The 13,877-nt window shown below is 40.0% G+C and overlaps 2 protein-coding genes across 2 annotated transcripts; one reads left to right on the top strand and one right to left on the bottom strand.

The window, feature by feature from the left end:
* Nucleotides 1-8,433: 8,433 nt before the first annotated feature.
* Nucleotides 8,434-10,514, top strand: baalcb (BAALC binder of MAP3K1 and KLF4 b). The gene is made up of 3 exons (XM_076083708.1): nucleotides 8,434-8,614; nucleotides 9,705-9,904; nucleotides 10,350-10,514. Exons 1-3 carry the CDS (start codon nucleotides 8,434-8,436, stop codon nucleotides 10,512-10,514), a joined length of 546 nt encoding a protein of 181 aa, XP_075939823.1.
* A 271-nt stretch (nucleotides 10,515-10,785) lies between these two features.
* nme6 (NME/NM23 nucleoside diphosphate kinase 6) lies at nucleotides 10,786-13,774 on the bottom strand. Its single transcript, XM_076084102.1, has 6 exons — nucleotides 13,584-13,774; nucleotides 13,372-13,467; nucleotides 12,604-12,706; nucleotides 12,446-12,485; nucleotides 11,755-11,915; nucleotides 10,786-11,608 (listed from the first exon to the last, which is right to left on the bottom strand). Exons 2-6 carry the CDS (start codon nucleotides 13,462-13,464, stop codon nucleotides 11,457-11,459), a joined length of 549 nt encoding a protein of 182 aa, XP_075940217.1. The 5' UTR covers nucleotides 13,465-13,467; nucleotides 13,584-13,774; the 3' UTR covers nucleotides 10,786-11,456.
* Nucleotides 13,775-13,877: the final 103 nt, after the last annotated feature.

Here is a 13,877-nt window from a genome sequence, read left to right as displayed (position 1 = left end):
CCGGTAAATATAGTCAATGCTATATATATATATGTATAGATATAGATATATGCTAACATGCTGATGTTTAGTTGGAAATATTTACATTTTTAGTATAGTGTGTTAGCATGCTAACATTTGCTAATTAGCACTGAACCCAAAGTACAAATTACAATTCATCGTGACGGGGACATGCATAATGTGTTTTTGCCATCCATAGAGCAATGCCACTAGCATGGCTCACAACTTCCACTTACAGGGCATTTTCTAGGAAATGTACTCGCCACATTCATGCTTTATTTTGGACATTACTTCAGCTTACTTCCAGTTCCACTGTCAGGCCTAATTGTGAACATTTTTTTGATATCTAGTAGAAATTTATAGCAGATATTCTTGGTCCCCAATCAACAAACCCTACAGCCACCCGCAGTCTAAAATTTCCACTTAAACAGATCTGAAAAGTGAAATGAGCATGACATTTAATAACAGCTTTTTGTTCCCTAAGGGACTTCTCACTAAGCCATTACATGAGTTTTAGTGCCACTCTTCTACTTTGGGCTCATATAGCTAAAGGCAAGATCATACCTGATGATTTTGGTGTTCCTGTGGCCTTCAACATAGATATTGCTTTATATAACAGGGTTACTATCATGACATTTGTTGAGCATATTATTACTCCCAAGAGCCAGGGAAGAGCCCCTGTAATTTAGGGGATTTTGTGACTTATTCTGTATCATTAAGAGACCAGACTTGAGACTTGAGGCTCCCAAATAATCAGTGACGTGTAGCCTTGAACACGACACTGAATCTCCCTCTCTTCACATGGCCCTTACTTAACAGATACAATAAAATATTGTTGTAAAAAGTATTAAACACTAAAATGCTAAACATGTCTGTGCCTCAACAGGAAGTCACTCAAGAATTTCACCTCAACTCTTCAGTCTTCTTCAGCAGTAAATATGGAATCCAATAAAATAGTTTTCCACCACAGAAAAACAGGCAACAACTTATTATGCACTAATAGCGGAAAACCCTACATGATGGCGCCTTCACACTATACTACAAATGGCAGAGCACTAATGTTATGTCGGTCCATGGTTGCTGCTGTTGTTGTTGAGATAAATTAATTAACTGAAGTTAATTTCCTTTTTTGGCGTTTAAACTGGGAAATATGCAACCCAACAACCCGATCTAGCTTAATCTACACACTCACCTGGCACATTTGTTGCACTTCTGCATTGTTACATCTTATTGATTCAATAGACACAACAATGTATTTGATCATTTCCTAAATACATCTGCATTCAGATCAGTGGTCTTGGTTTTCTTCTAGAAATATGAACAAATGTCCGAAACATAATGATGTTAAAGGTCTGGATGAGGGAGATCCAGACCTGGTCCTTAGCTGCTTGAGTGACATCTAGAAAAAATAATCCAGTTCTACATCCACAAAGCTTTTCAAGATTAAAATCGTGAAACAGGCGCTGGACAAACATTTTCTGTCTCCCTTTCATTTTAGGGATTCGTGCATCAGCTATGTGTTGATACTACAAACAATGTGTCTCTTTAGTTGACGATCACACACACAGAAGGTTTTACAGAAGAGGACGGCCAATACTAGAAAGTTACGAGACCTCATATTGCAGAACATCCAAAAACTTTTCATAGAAGTCATACAGGGAAATAATAATTAATCTTACAGCTTGTTGACCCCCAAATTTCATCACCCTTTTAAGTCCACATTTTTGCTTCATCTTCAACATCCAGCATGACTCTTTATGGTAGCTCATACTTAAATGTTTATGTGAGCTCCTCCACAGAGTTTCCCAAGATAATTTCTCTAAAACTAAGAGTCTGTCCCAAGAAATTCCATGAATACTAATGCTCCGCTCTCTAAGCCCTCACTAATGCCTTTTCTGGAATACTCCTTGTCTTTGATAGGATTAGAGTTGTGTGTTTAGCACGATAAAACGAATGAAGCACAAAAGTGCAAAGGCTGTATTTATGGGCCAGTCTTCACCAGAATTTAAGAGGGGGAAATATAAATTGAGGCTAAAGATCGATTTTAGCACTTCCCCAGATAATTTAAATGACAGTAAGGGAAATTATATGAATCAGTCATGGAGAATGACTTTGTTATGGTGGCAATGTTAATCATTTTTAGGTCAAACATGACTTTTAATGGACTACAAGTTCTGTTACAGACTTGGAACGAGACTTTGCGTTGGCAGTGTGGATTTTCTTTGCAGCCTCTGCATGTAATTCAAAGAGATAAAAGACTTTCGTCAAGGTGTGATGAAATATATTCATTTATAAATTCTAGAATTAAGGCCATTTAACAGGAATGAAGATGTATACATGCTTAATGATGCTGTGCTATGCATTTTCTTATACCAGCTTTCATTTCCATTGAGTCCAGAAGACATCCCACGTTTTGAAATATATATATATCTGCAAGAACATTTGCTAATAATTTCTGTGAATTTTACCATCAAAGCTATTTCAAAGGGGTTATTTAAATCAGCTATCTGCAAGAACAAGATCATGTAAAAACAAAGAATGTTCATGTTAACTGAACGGCTGCGTATTTTTGAGTCGCTTTTCTTGTTCCCCAAAAGCTTAATAAACTTGGGAGCAATAAACCTATCCACATGGCATTGCATATTTTGCCTTCCAAATTCTGTTATTAGCCCCGCTTGTGTATTTTGGGCAGTAGTGGTGCCTCTCCTCTGGAGCACTTTGCACTAATGAAAAGGTGTCGCGTTAGCTCAGACCGTGATGGATTGAAAGAACACAACCTCTTGATAGATCTCTGGCACGGCTCTGCATAAGGAGAGACCGCCTCCTCCAGTCGGGGGAGAAGAGGCATCTCTGCCAAAGAAACTGTCGCAGAGATGTGATTGATGCCGCTGCACCACAACCTCCCGGCAAAGCTCAATCTGAATAAGCCGCGCGTTGTCCTGCTGGAAGCTCCAATATCAACAATTTGCTGATGGAGTCTGGCCAAGTGAACGTGATAATATCTCAGTATCCTTTACCGAGTGTTTTGTTGTTTTCCATGCAAGTCTGGAGATTTACATTTTTTCTTTAGAATTATATTGTTTTTGTCATTTTTTGTGGTTTTAATTAATAATTGGGACAAATTTCAGAACAGATTTAATGACTTCACATCACATTCAATAAGCGTTGGGACAATATGGTATAACTGCAACAATCATACTATCTGACAATTAAGAAATTCATAGCAAAACAACTTTTTCCCTCTCTAAGCCCAAAGCATCCTGATTAGTTTTCCATCGCTGTAGCCCACTGGCTGTCTCTCCGAAATCCCAGTGAAAGTTTGGATTTGGCTGCCTCGCTGCTGCACATTGGCTCATTCACTCCGCCTCCTGACACAACTTGCCAGAAAAGAGTTTTTCTCCCTCCCACAAAACTTTGCAAATCAGTAGAGAGTGCATATTATTCGCTATCAACCTTGACCAGCTGTTAAAAATTAAGCAGAGGGAGAAGAACGCTGTGGCCAACTGGAAAACAGAGTTTGGTTTAACACACACACTCACACACACCACATTCAACAAGGCCAAATATCTCGTTATGAACTGCTGTACATTGTGAAAACAACAGAATGGGAACACAATGACCACGTGTGAATTTTCAGGAATATGTCACTTAGATGGAAACCCACTGACTGAATAAGACTCTGATTTGTTATCAGTGGAGCCTTCTAAGTCTCCGAGCTGGAGACTTAAGGCTTGGACTCACGAAAGTTAGTTGGGACTTGGGACCTCACTTGCTCAACTGTGTTGTGAGGCTCGACTCCCAAAAGACTTCCATTCTTGTCTTGGTAAAATCCTGAAAAACAAAAAGTTAAATCTCAACATATTACCACAACTTTGAAAGTGCCATTTAATGGTCGGCATTCACAGACAGGACTTACAATTTGCTTCAGAAGACTCAGACCCAGAGTTTGACGTATTGGGAAATACCCTTCTTGCTGGGAGTTAGCAGTGACTTCCTAGTCTTGTCATAACCGTGAGGTGGCCAGGCAACCAGTGGAGACCCAAGGAAGTCTCTGTGCACATAAAGCTGCAAACTATCATTTTTACACTTGTGCGGACAAAATGTGTTTTAATTTGTGAGCTTAGAGGTGCTGGTACATTGTTACCGTCTCAATGTTCTCATGTACCTCTTCCATGAAAAAATGTGGTGTATTTCCTAAAATGTTGAACTATTCACATTAGGTCTATGAATTTAAAGTTCTTGGTCTTGCCTGTAATAAACACTTTTAACAAAGCTTTGAAAGTAAAAGCTTTAAATGCTGTGTCATTTAATGAGTATCATTCGGAGACATGCAAGACTTGTTTCTTGACTTGAACTTGCACCCTAACCCATTAAACAAAACGTAAAGCACATTTTCAATAGAATTCGGTGTCGTGCATCCTTGTTTGCAGCTGACAGTTCACCCATGATTCACTGCATGTAGCGTTTGGCAGCGCGCCACATTAATCGCCAGGGTATAATGGGAAGACAGGCTTATTGACCAGTAGTCCAATAGGACAGAGGGGCAGGACACACAAATCAAAGCTGTCCAGCCTCATATTGACCAGACTGTCCACAGCAAGCGAGATTCATTTGCTGGGTGACGGAGGGAAGGAGACGGGGGCTGAGCGCATGCAGGAAGTCACAGGGATTTGATTCAGCTCAGACCTGCACGAAATGATGCTTGAATATGTATTTTAAGGGCAAGACTCCAATTGGTATAGTTTAATCCTGTCAGATAATCCGCCACAGTGAACCAGAATCCAGTGTCTGGATAGAAGAGGCGTCTAGGTGGAGGTTCAGTGGTGCAGCATGAGTGATGAAGGTGTCTTGTGTTGATCTGGTGATGTACTCTTCTGTCTTTCTTGTCACGCTTCAGCTGTTTGTCCGGTAATGAAGAAAAATGTAATGTAGACGGCAGAGAGTTTATAGACTGATAAAAGCATCAGGAGACCTTCCCAAGAGTTGTAAATCATATTAGTGCACCTGTATTTAAGTGTTTTTGGGCATCAGGTCTGAATTGATCTTCGGTTGGAGCTCCATTCTTCCTCTGTTTTTTTTGTAATAGGCTTTATTGACAGCTGATACATCATAAATAAATGAATTTCATTCTCAGGAGCAGATCGCTCCTTTAGAGCAGCTGTATTTTTAAAAAAGGCTGTCACTTCAGTAAAGCAGGACGAGAAGTTTTGTTTACTGTCGCTACAGTTCATTGTGGAAATCAAAGATCCAAAGCAGAGAGCTGAGATGAATGCGCACTTTGCTGCCAAGTGAGAAGTTTCACAAGCAATCTATGAAATGCAGTTGGAGAAAAAGAATCAGCTATGTGGTGAACTGTAGACATTTTAAATTATTACTGTAACACCTGTACTTTTTCTACTATGACAAGTCGAAGTGTTTGCTGAGAAGAAGGCCTGTTTGTGAGTGACTATAGTTCTGTATCTTACACATCATACTTACTCGATCCAAAGCAAATCAAAGCAAATCAAATCAGATACTGAGGAGCCTTTTTCCACTTTTCTAGTTAACGAGCAGGTACTTTTTTCCGATGACGTGGGACTGATTCTCTTTACGACATGCACATGAAACTTCTCCTTGAAAAGCCTGGATTCAAGAGCACACCCTATCACATCTGAGCTTTATAGATATACCAGCTCTGATCAATGTTTGTTTGACAAAAAAACTTTAAATCTGTGTTTCCTATGGAGACAGGAGTGCAGATTTCCATTCACTTTATTTTTGCATCCAGCAGTTCTTGTGGTAAATCTAGAATTAGGTTGGATTTACATATATACCTACCAGACAACCACCAGAAACACACATATTTACCATATTAACCCTTTAACACAGTATTTTAAGTACAGGAGTGGGCCGTGACTGTCCCCTTGTGGGCAGAGTAGTGAACATCTTATTGATGTGTTGCCTGGAAGGGTGAAATATTACACATGGAAAAATGTAATCGGTACTTATGCTGCTTTTTGTATTTTTAGGTAAGCTCCTGAAGCACTAACACTGTGTTGCCTATACATTTAGCTTAATGTTTAAGTAGACCTATACATTATTTGGCTTCTTGCAAACGGTGAGGGGCAAAGAGGCAACTCAATTAATGTTTAAGAAGCAGAAAATCCATGTGTCAATGACAGTGAGCACAAGTACCACAGACAACCACAAGATTATTATAAAGTTTACCTAAAAGCAGATAGCCTAAACTTTAAAATGATAGACTACTGAGGGATCACTAAGGTAATAATTATCATAATAATAACCTTTATTTATTATATAACATCTTTAAAAACAGCGTTGTAACTATGCATCATTTCCTCTAAAATCTAATCTGAAATTAGACAAATTGTCTCATGAATGTGATTTGACGTTAGCTCACGAATGAGGAGTCTCGCACAAACTGTTTAAAGGTTTGTGCTTGACTCCTGAAATGTTGTGTGTGTATTCCTAGCACTCCATAGCACCTCTGTTTCAAGTTTGGTGGCTGTAGCTTGTTCCTTTGGTATAGCTGTCATAGACTCCCATTGCTTTGGGCTGGGGGCGTGGCCAAGCACAGAATAAGGGTTAGGGTTAGGTTTGTTTGAGGGTTTCTTGGGAGGGCCGCGAGGGGCACTGGCACAAGGGGGCTGTCCTTTAATTAATCTAATCTGAAATTAGACAAATTGTCTCATGAATGAGATTTTGAAGGGCTTTAATTTTGAAATACTACATCAGAATGTCCTGGTTGTCTCCGAGTGACACCTTGAGGTGGTCTACTATTTATGGAAGCCCATTTGTGGCAGCGAAATTTTAAAAAAGTCAGTTTTTTTGTTGTTGTTTTTTTTGGCGGAAAAAAGTTTAAAAAAATAAAATAAATGTACCAGCACTTTTGCTGCATCCATCTGTAACCACATTACAGCCACATTTAAAGTAGTCTTCCATGTACTCACAATCCATTTATATGTCAAATGTAGGTTAACCTATGAAGAGCTGCTTCTACGACTGTTGTGTTAAAGTATCTCATACTTTCTACTTTCTATCTCATAATTTCGTCCGAAAAATTCACAATTGAAAATTCAGTTGTTGTTTTTTGCTGATTTACTTTTTTTTCGCAATCAAAATAAATAAATAACAACTTACAATTATTATTATTATTTCTTTTTTTTTTTTAGTTACTTTTTTTTTTTGCTGTGGAAATGGGCTTCCATAGATATTAACCTGTTGTTAAATGATTTTGTAACTATGCACCATTTCCTCTAAACAATACAACAATACATACAATACAACAATACAAGTCCAGATAAAAGGACAGTAAAAAGGCATCACACAAAAGTCTAAAAGGGATTTTAATAAGTGATTTAATCATCCTTCTTATCTTCTCGACAAGAGGCTGAATCACGTCCACCGTCTCTTGGTAAACCCTCCTTTTCTGTGCGTAAGGGGATTCACGGAGGAGCGGATCGTGCGGACGGACGGACGCAAAGCCGACCGGAGGACTTTCATTTATTGACAACATGTTACGCTTCTGGCAGCAGACGACACGGAGGAGCAACCGGGGCGAGACGAAACCAGGGAGCCTCCATCACCAGTAAACCTGAGTCATATTTCACTGTGCGCCGTTTGTTTCCTCTGCGTTAGTCGATTCAAACGGCATCGTTCGCGTTTCTGTCGGGCATATTCGGCATATTACAGCATTTGTTAAAGCATTTGTTTTCATTTCACGCCATCGTTGCTTGTTTTCTTTGTAACGATGACAGAGCTGTATTGCTCGAGAGGCTCATATAGTATTCATTATTTGCGCCTTTACTATGGCTGTTACCTCATTCCCTTATCTGAGCCTATCGGGGGGAAAGATAATTCAATAAGGAGCCTTCACCAGGTGATATAGTGATTTATAGGAGGCCTGTATGTGGACAGCGTATTCAGTGTCAGCGCATCAATAACATTCGGGCTTAATTAGCATCTAATTAAAGTGCAACTTGTTTAACTGGGGCTCAGTAAAGCCGAATGCTATTGATCAGTCATGAAACTGTGGTGAGGCTGTAGATCTGGTTGGTCTGTAATTGTTTTACAAGACATATTGATGTGCAGTGTTATCCAAAAAATAATAGGCTATAGATAAATAGATAGTTCTACAGCTTCAGTAGTGTACATATAATACAATAAACTAGGACACCGATTACAGCAGTACAAAACACTGCAGAACAATACAGCATGTAGGCTACACATCAAGGCCATACACAAAAGTGTTGGTGACTCATCTCCAGGGAAATTGTCTGGTCAAATGTACAGAATTGGAACATAGCAGTATTTATTTTAGGCCTGCAACTAATGATTATTTTCATCATTGATTGTTTAGCTATTATAAAAGAAGAAAAACTAAATCTGTTTTTCTGTTTTTCCGCTCTGAAGAAAAGTCCCTGAGGCAGAGCTATGGGCTGTGGGGGGAGCAGGACCGATGCTCTGGAGCCTCGATACCTGGAGAGCTGGACCAAAGAGACGGAGTCGACGTGGCTGACCAGCACGGACACTGATATCCCCCTGTCGTCCATCCAGAGCATCCCTTCTGATAACTCAGAGGCCGGCTTCGCTTCGGAGAAAACAATCAGCCCTGGTATGAAGAATGAATTACGGTTGAGTGGACGGATGACTGAATACTTAATTGGTTTCCTGACAGGAACGGGCAGTAATTTAACTGCTGAACAAATAAATAATGCATTCATGGTTGTATGAATTAGTACTTAATTAGGTTCCCACCACAGAGCACGGAGTATTTGCAAATTCAATCTTCAATCTTCGTCAAACACTTTCAGAGGTTTTGCACGACTGATTCAAACAAGAAGCACGGAAAATGTAATTGAAGTTGAAAAAACGGTTGTGGTGAGCCTCATGCGTAGATAAGAGTTATGTACGACACAAGGATGTGTGGCAGACCAAACATTTGGAATTTGTTCTTTCAGGGTTCAGTTAGTCATCACATATAGCCTAGAAACAGATGGATCTGACTGTAATTCTACTGCTCTTCTGTGCTCCTAATTGCGCGCGTGTTTTCCTTTGAAGCCAAGGGGAAATGAATGTGTAAATGGACATAATAGGCAAACATCAAACGCCACTGTGTTTGAGACGGGACTTGGCTCTCATGGCAACAGATACAGCGGTTAGCGAATGCAGAGAGGAGCCTTGATGTGATTGTGAAGACAAATCCTGTCTTCCATTCTGCGGAGATATAAAACAGATCCGGAATTGGCCAAATTAATCTGAAAAAATGGCAGTTTCAGCATTTTAATTATTATTTCCAGATTATGTGAATAATCGCCGAAATAGTTCACTGAATATCGTCAACATAATTCATATTATATCCTCCCATGTGCTATCTGTTTTTTAAGTCATTCATGAGAACTGGTGTCTAGATAACTCCATGTAATGTTTTAAACATTTCATTTGTTTTTCTGCTAAAATCATTTATTCTGATTGGGTTGATTAGAATGTAGTCTGGATGTCCCTACCTTTGTTTACAGCTACTTTATATAAAAAATACATTTTTAAACCATCTTAGCTCAAACATCTATGAGCTTCATTCACCTCTAAGTGACGGAAGCTTGTTTAAAAACACTTTGAAGTCGTAACAGGAAGTCCATGCTGAAGGTTCATTGCACCTTTAATATCCAGGATATAGACAAAGCTGACATTTTGTTTTGTTCCAGTTCCAGATTTCTTTGAGGACGGCCTCCCTCTCCCGGCTCAGGCTTACCTCACGGTGTGTTCGGCCGTGTCTGAAGTCAGTCTGAACGACGTGAAGCCCAGCAGCCCCCCTGCAATACTGGGCTCTCCGCCCAGTGAGGCGGTGTCGCCGTCATCAGGCACCACAGTGCAGCGCAGGAGTGTTCTACACACTGAAGAGATTGTGAGACTCTTGTTGTTGTACATTAAGTAATTAGTAGTGGGAGACCTGTTGTAGCTCAGAGATGTGGAGGATCAAATCATTTGTTTTTATGTTCTGCTCATACGTTAGTTAGATCTGAAACAATTTGTGAAATAAATAGTCGATTGTCAGAAAAGTAAACAGCACCTGTTTTGCTAGACGAATGATTATATTGGTAATTTCTTAAGAAAACAATTGCTACAGCTTCTCAAATGTGACATGTCGATGCTTCTCGTTGATCAAAACATGACATAATATAATCTGATTGATCAATCATTGTTCGCTGCAGCCTTCGAAACATTGTCAGAATTTTGGCACACGCCCTCTGTGCTTAAATACATGAACACACTTAAGAACACAATCTGCACTCTCAGCAAACTTAGCGTTGTCTTTTTATAATATCCCTTCTTTCATTCCTCCTCATCAGACTAAATGGCAGGACAATCGGATGTCGACCAAGCAAGTGACCATCACGGTGACGCAGAGCATCCACCAGGTGGACAAGAACGGGAAGGTGAAGAAGTCCCTCACCACCTACGAGGTTATGAAACCCGTGGAAAGCCTCAAACAGGCGGCCGCACACAACACTTGAGTGCAGGAGAGACTGTAGGAAGAAGACTGTGAAACAAGGGAACTGACAAAAGCACAAGGGACTCTACAAGTTTGATCGTCATATTGAAAATATGGCTCATTCTCTAAAAACAAAAACAATGTATCTAGTTCTTAATACAGTAAAATGTGCTTCTATGGTGCCTGTTGCAACAATGTCTTGCTGTACTGTAGAACATACTAAAACTGTGGATTAGTCAGAGAAAATACAGAACCTGACATTTGACAGTGCATACAGTATCAGACCAAAGATAAATGAAGAATTCATAGTTTATTACAGAAGACAGGAAATCACTTCTTAGCACGTTTCAAATTTCTCAAGTGACCTAGAATCTAAGAATCTAAGAAGCCCTAAGAAGATGCTTTTGAGGATTAAATATATATACGTGTAAAGCTATTATTACGGTATTATTTCACATTAGTGAATGTTCACAAGCTACGCGTATAGTTTTGTTCTTTGACACGGATACATAACATGTAGTTGCTGCTGTGCTACAATCTAAATGGCTCAGGAAACTGAAACTGATCGTGACGATTGCACTATTTACAGTGAAGCCTGGAAAGGAGTTTGTGAAGATAATGTAAAGCATTGTCTTTCTACGTCGTGTCGTTTTGTACAATACGGTGTTACATTTTCTTATATGGTCGTTCGTGTTTTCTAATGACAATAAAATTCAACAAAAACACGTATGGTCCTTGTAAATTACTTCATATGTTTTACTGACAAAAACATGGGATGAACAAATTGGCACAAATAACATGCACTTTCTGGGATCATCAGACATTAGACATTATGTCTGTACAGCATGTCGAATTGTGGCATCCTCTCTGGGAGCTTGCGTGTGTGTACAAGCCATCGACTAACGATTGCAGAGTTTCCGAGCGGTCCTCTGGGGATCAGAGACTGTAGACGGCAGGTCTGGGGTCAGCTTTGCGTTGAAAGTGTGTGAATCTGTTTTTTAAGGTCGTAATGTATCCGTCCCGATCGAAACGATGGCTCCTCCTTCTCCATCCACTCCTCCACGCAGAAGTCCGGGTAGAAAAAACGGATTTCTCTTTGTGCCGACTCAACAGAATCTGGAGGGGAAAAAAAGGGAAATTTGAAAACCTGTGAACCTGTATGTGACGGGACAGCCCATCTGATAAAGCACGGCTGTAGAACATGCTGTAAACGTGTCACATACTCACATATGTAGACACGTGACACTCAACATACTTCCTACCTGAGCCGTGAGTTGTGTTTCGTGTGTCCGTGAGTCCAAACTGAGCCCTGATGGTAGCGGGCGAGGTGTATCTGGCTCGGAACACTTTGGTCGGTCCCATCAGTTCTCTCCAGTGATGGATGGCGTCCTCTCTGGCTAAAACGTAAGCTCGCATCGGACCACTGCGGGGGAAGAATAACAAAGTCATTGCAAAACCATACACTGCTCTGTGTGGCTGTTACAGACCCCCATGAATACACATCAGTTTATCGGTTTTAGCTGAACAATGCTCGACTGGCTGACACGCTGAGGATGTCTCCAGTAACTCTGAATGCATCCGGAGAAAAGGCTGTCGTGCAAACTACCGATTGACTGCTGCGAGGACACGAAATGACAACGTGATTACGAGCCCCTTTTTGCAATCCAGAGATCCGTGTGGAGCTATTGTGAGCGGGCTACGCGGTTATTTCCAGACAAAATTGCTCGAGGGGCTGTTGTCCGCTGATAATTGAAACTCCTGTTGTGAAGTTTCAGAAAATGATTCGTTGGTGTCTTGCTGAGCGTGAAATTGGAGCACAGTCAGTCACTTGACGTCAGCCCTGCGGGTTGTGTGGTACGAGTATATTTCTCACATCAGACAGAACACAACATTTATCCAAAGTAATTCATTCATTCGTCACGGTTTGGGAAACGTACAAGTATGGTAGCTTACCTTGACATGAATTCAACCAGTCTTTGGTAGAAGAATCGCCCTGAGAAGCAAACAAAAGAGAGTTTAAAAAAAAGAGTTTTTACCCTTTTTCATATAATGTGTGGAATCACCTTGTTCTTTTAAATACATTTGAACAGAAATGAGTTGTCTCCAAACACCTGAATGTTCAGCATAAAAGCTCTCAGAGTCCTGTCTCCTCCACACAACATCTTTAGATCTGACAATCACAAAATTGTTGTCCAGGATTCTCTGGTGAAGAGCCTGAAAGAAAAAAGAAAAGTTGTTTTGCTGCACTGCAGCTAATGATCACTAAACTATACTAAATATGTTTGGATTAAAACTACATACAGGGTACTGTGTGCAGATTCCTTCCAAAATACAAAAGGTAATTGTCGTCCTCTCTATTAAGATGACAACAGGCTTTAAAAAGGGACCGGTCACTTATGGAATATTTGAATATTAGACACCACTTTCTTTCTTCTTCATGGTTTGGATTGAAGTTAGAGTACAGCTGGTTTACACCATGTCAATGAACAGGCCAAGCTAAAAGAATGCATGAATAAAAAGAGAGACACTTGGTTTAGCAATCTAAAAAGAGTCTAAACTTAATACTTTATTTCAGTTTGTGAAGTCAAATTGTGGAATTGTATGGGAAATGACTTTAAATTAATTCACAATTCAGTTCAAGAAATGTATGTGTGTATGCAATGTATATTCATCAAATAATTGGACAACATGGGTCATGTTTATATTAAGTGTTTTGTTGTTTTTATTTATGTTTTGTTTATGCTGTGTCCATATTTTGTTCACTTGACAACGTGACATCAACAGCCCTTTTAAAGTAGAGAATATGGATAAAACTGCTGAAGTAGTGTACCTAACTAAGTCAGGAGACAGTCTAGGTGAAAGGATGCGTGTGAGCTCACCTCTAAGATGACAGGATGAGCTACAGCATCTGGTTTGATGACCGCCAGGGTGAGCTGCAGCACTTTGGAGAGGCGGCGAGCTGAAAGTAACATCGTCTACAACAAAGACAGAAAGATAATATAATATATTATTCACCTCAATAAAACGGAACTGTTCAAGCTCATAAATATGTCCCGTCATTAAACGTTAGCTAGACGTTAACGTTACCAACCTCTGTCCACAACACTGGTCAGTTTGAAGACGAGAGCAGAGCTACGGGTGCCGCCATGTTGTAAATACAAACTCGATACTTTGATAAACTAAGTCTCTAGTCGGCGTCTTCAAGCACACGTGATTTTAATTACGTTTATGTAACTGCGTACTGTGATATAAACGTGATTTTAACGAATGGCAAATATTCCGCGGTCAGTCCGTCCGATAATATCGTCCCCAGAAACTCAGCCAGCACACAATGGTCCTACTGCGAGGGTGACCCTAAATACAAACTCTAAAATAAGCATTATGA

Source organism: Anarhichas minor, unplaced genomic scaffold, assembly GCF_050575085.1.
Source record: "Anarhichas minor isolate MPS153535 unplaced genomic scaffold, ASM5057508v1 ptg000136l, whole genome shotgun sequence".
Classification (NCBI taxonomy): Eukaryota; Metazoa; Chordata; class Actinopteri; order Perciformes; family Anarhichadidae; genus Anarhichas; species Anarhichas minor.
The sequence above is the reverse complement of the archived record's forward strand: the minus strand, read 5'-3'. Positions and strand labels throughout refer to the sequence as shown.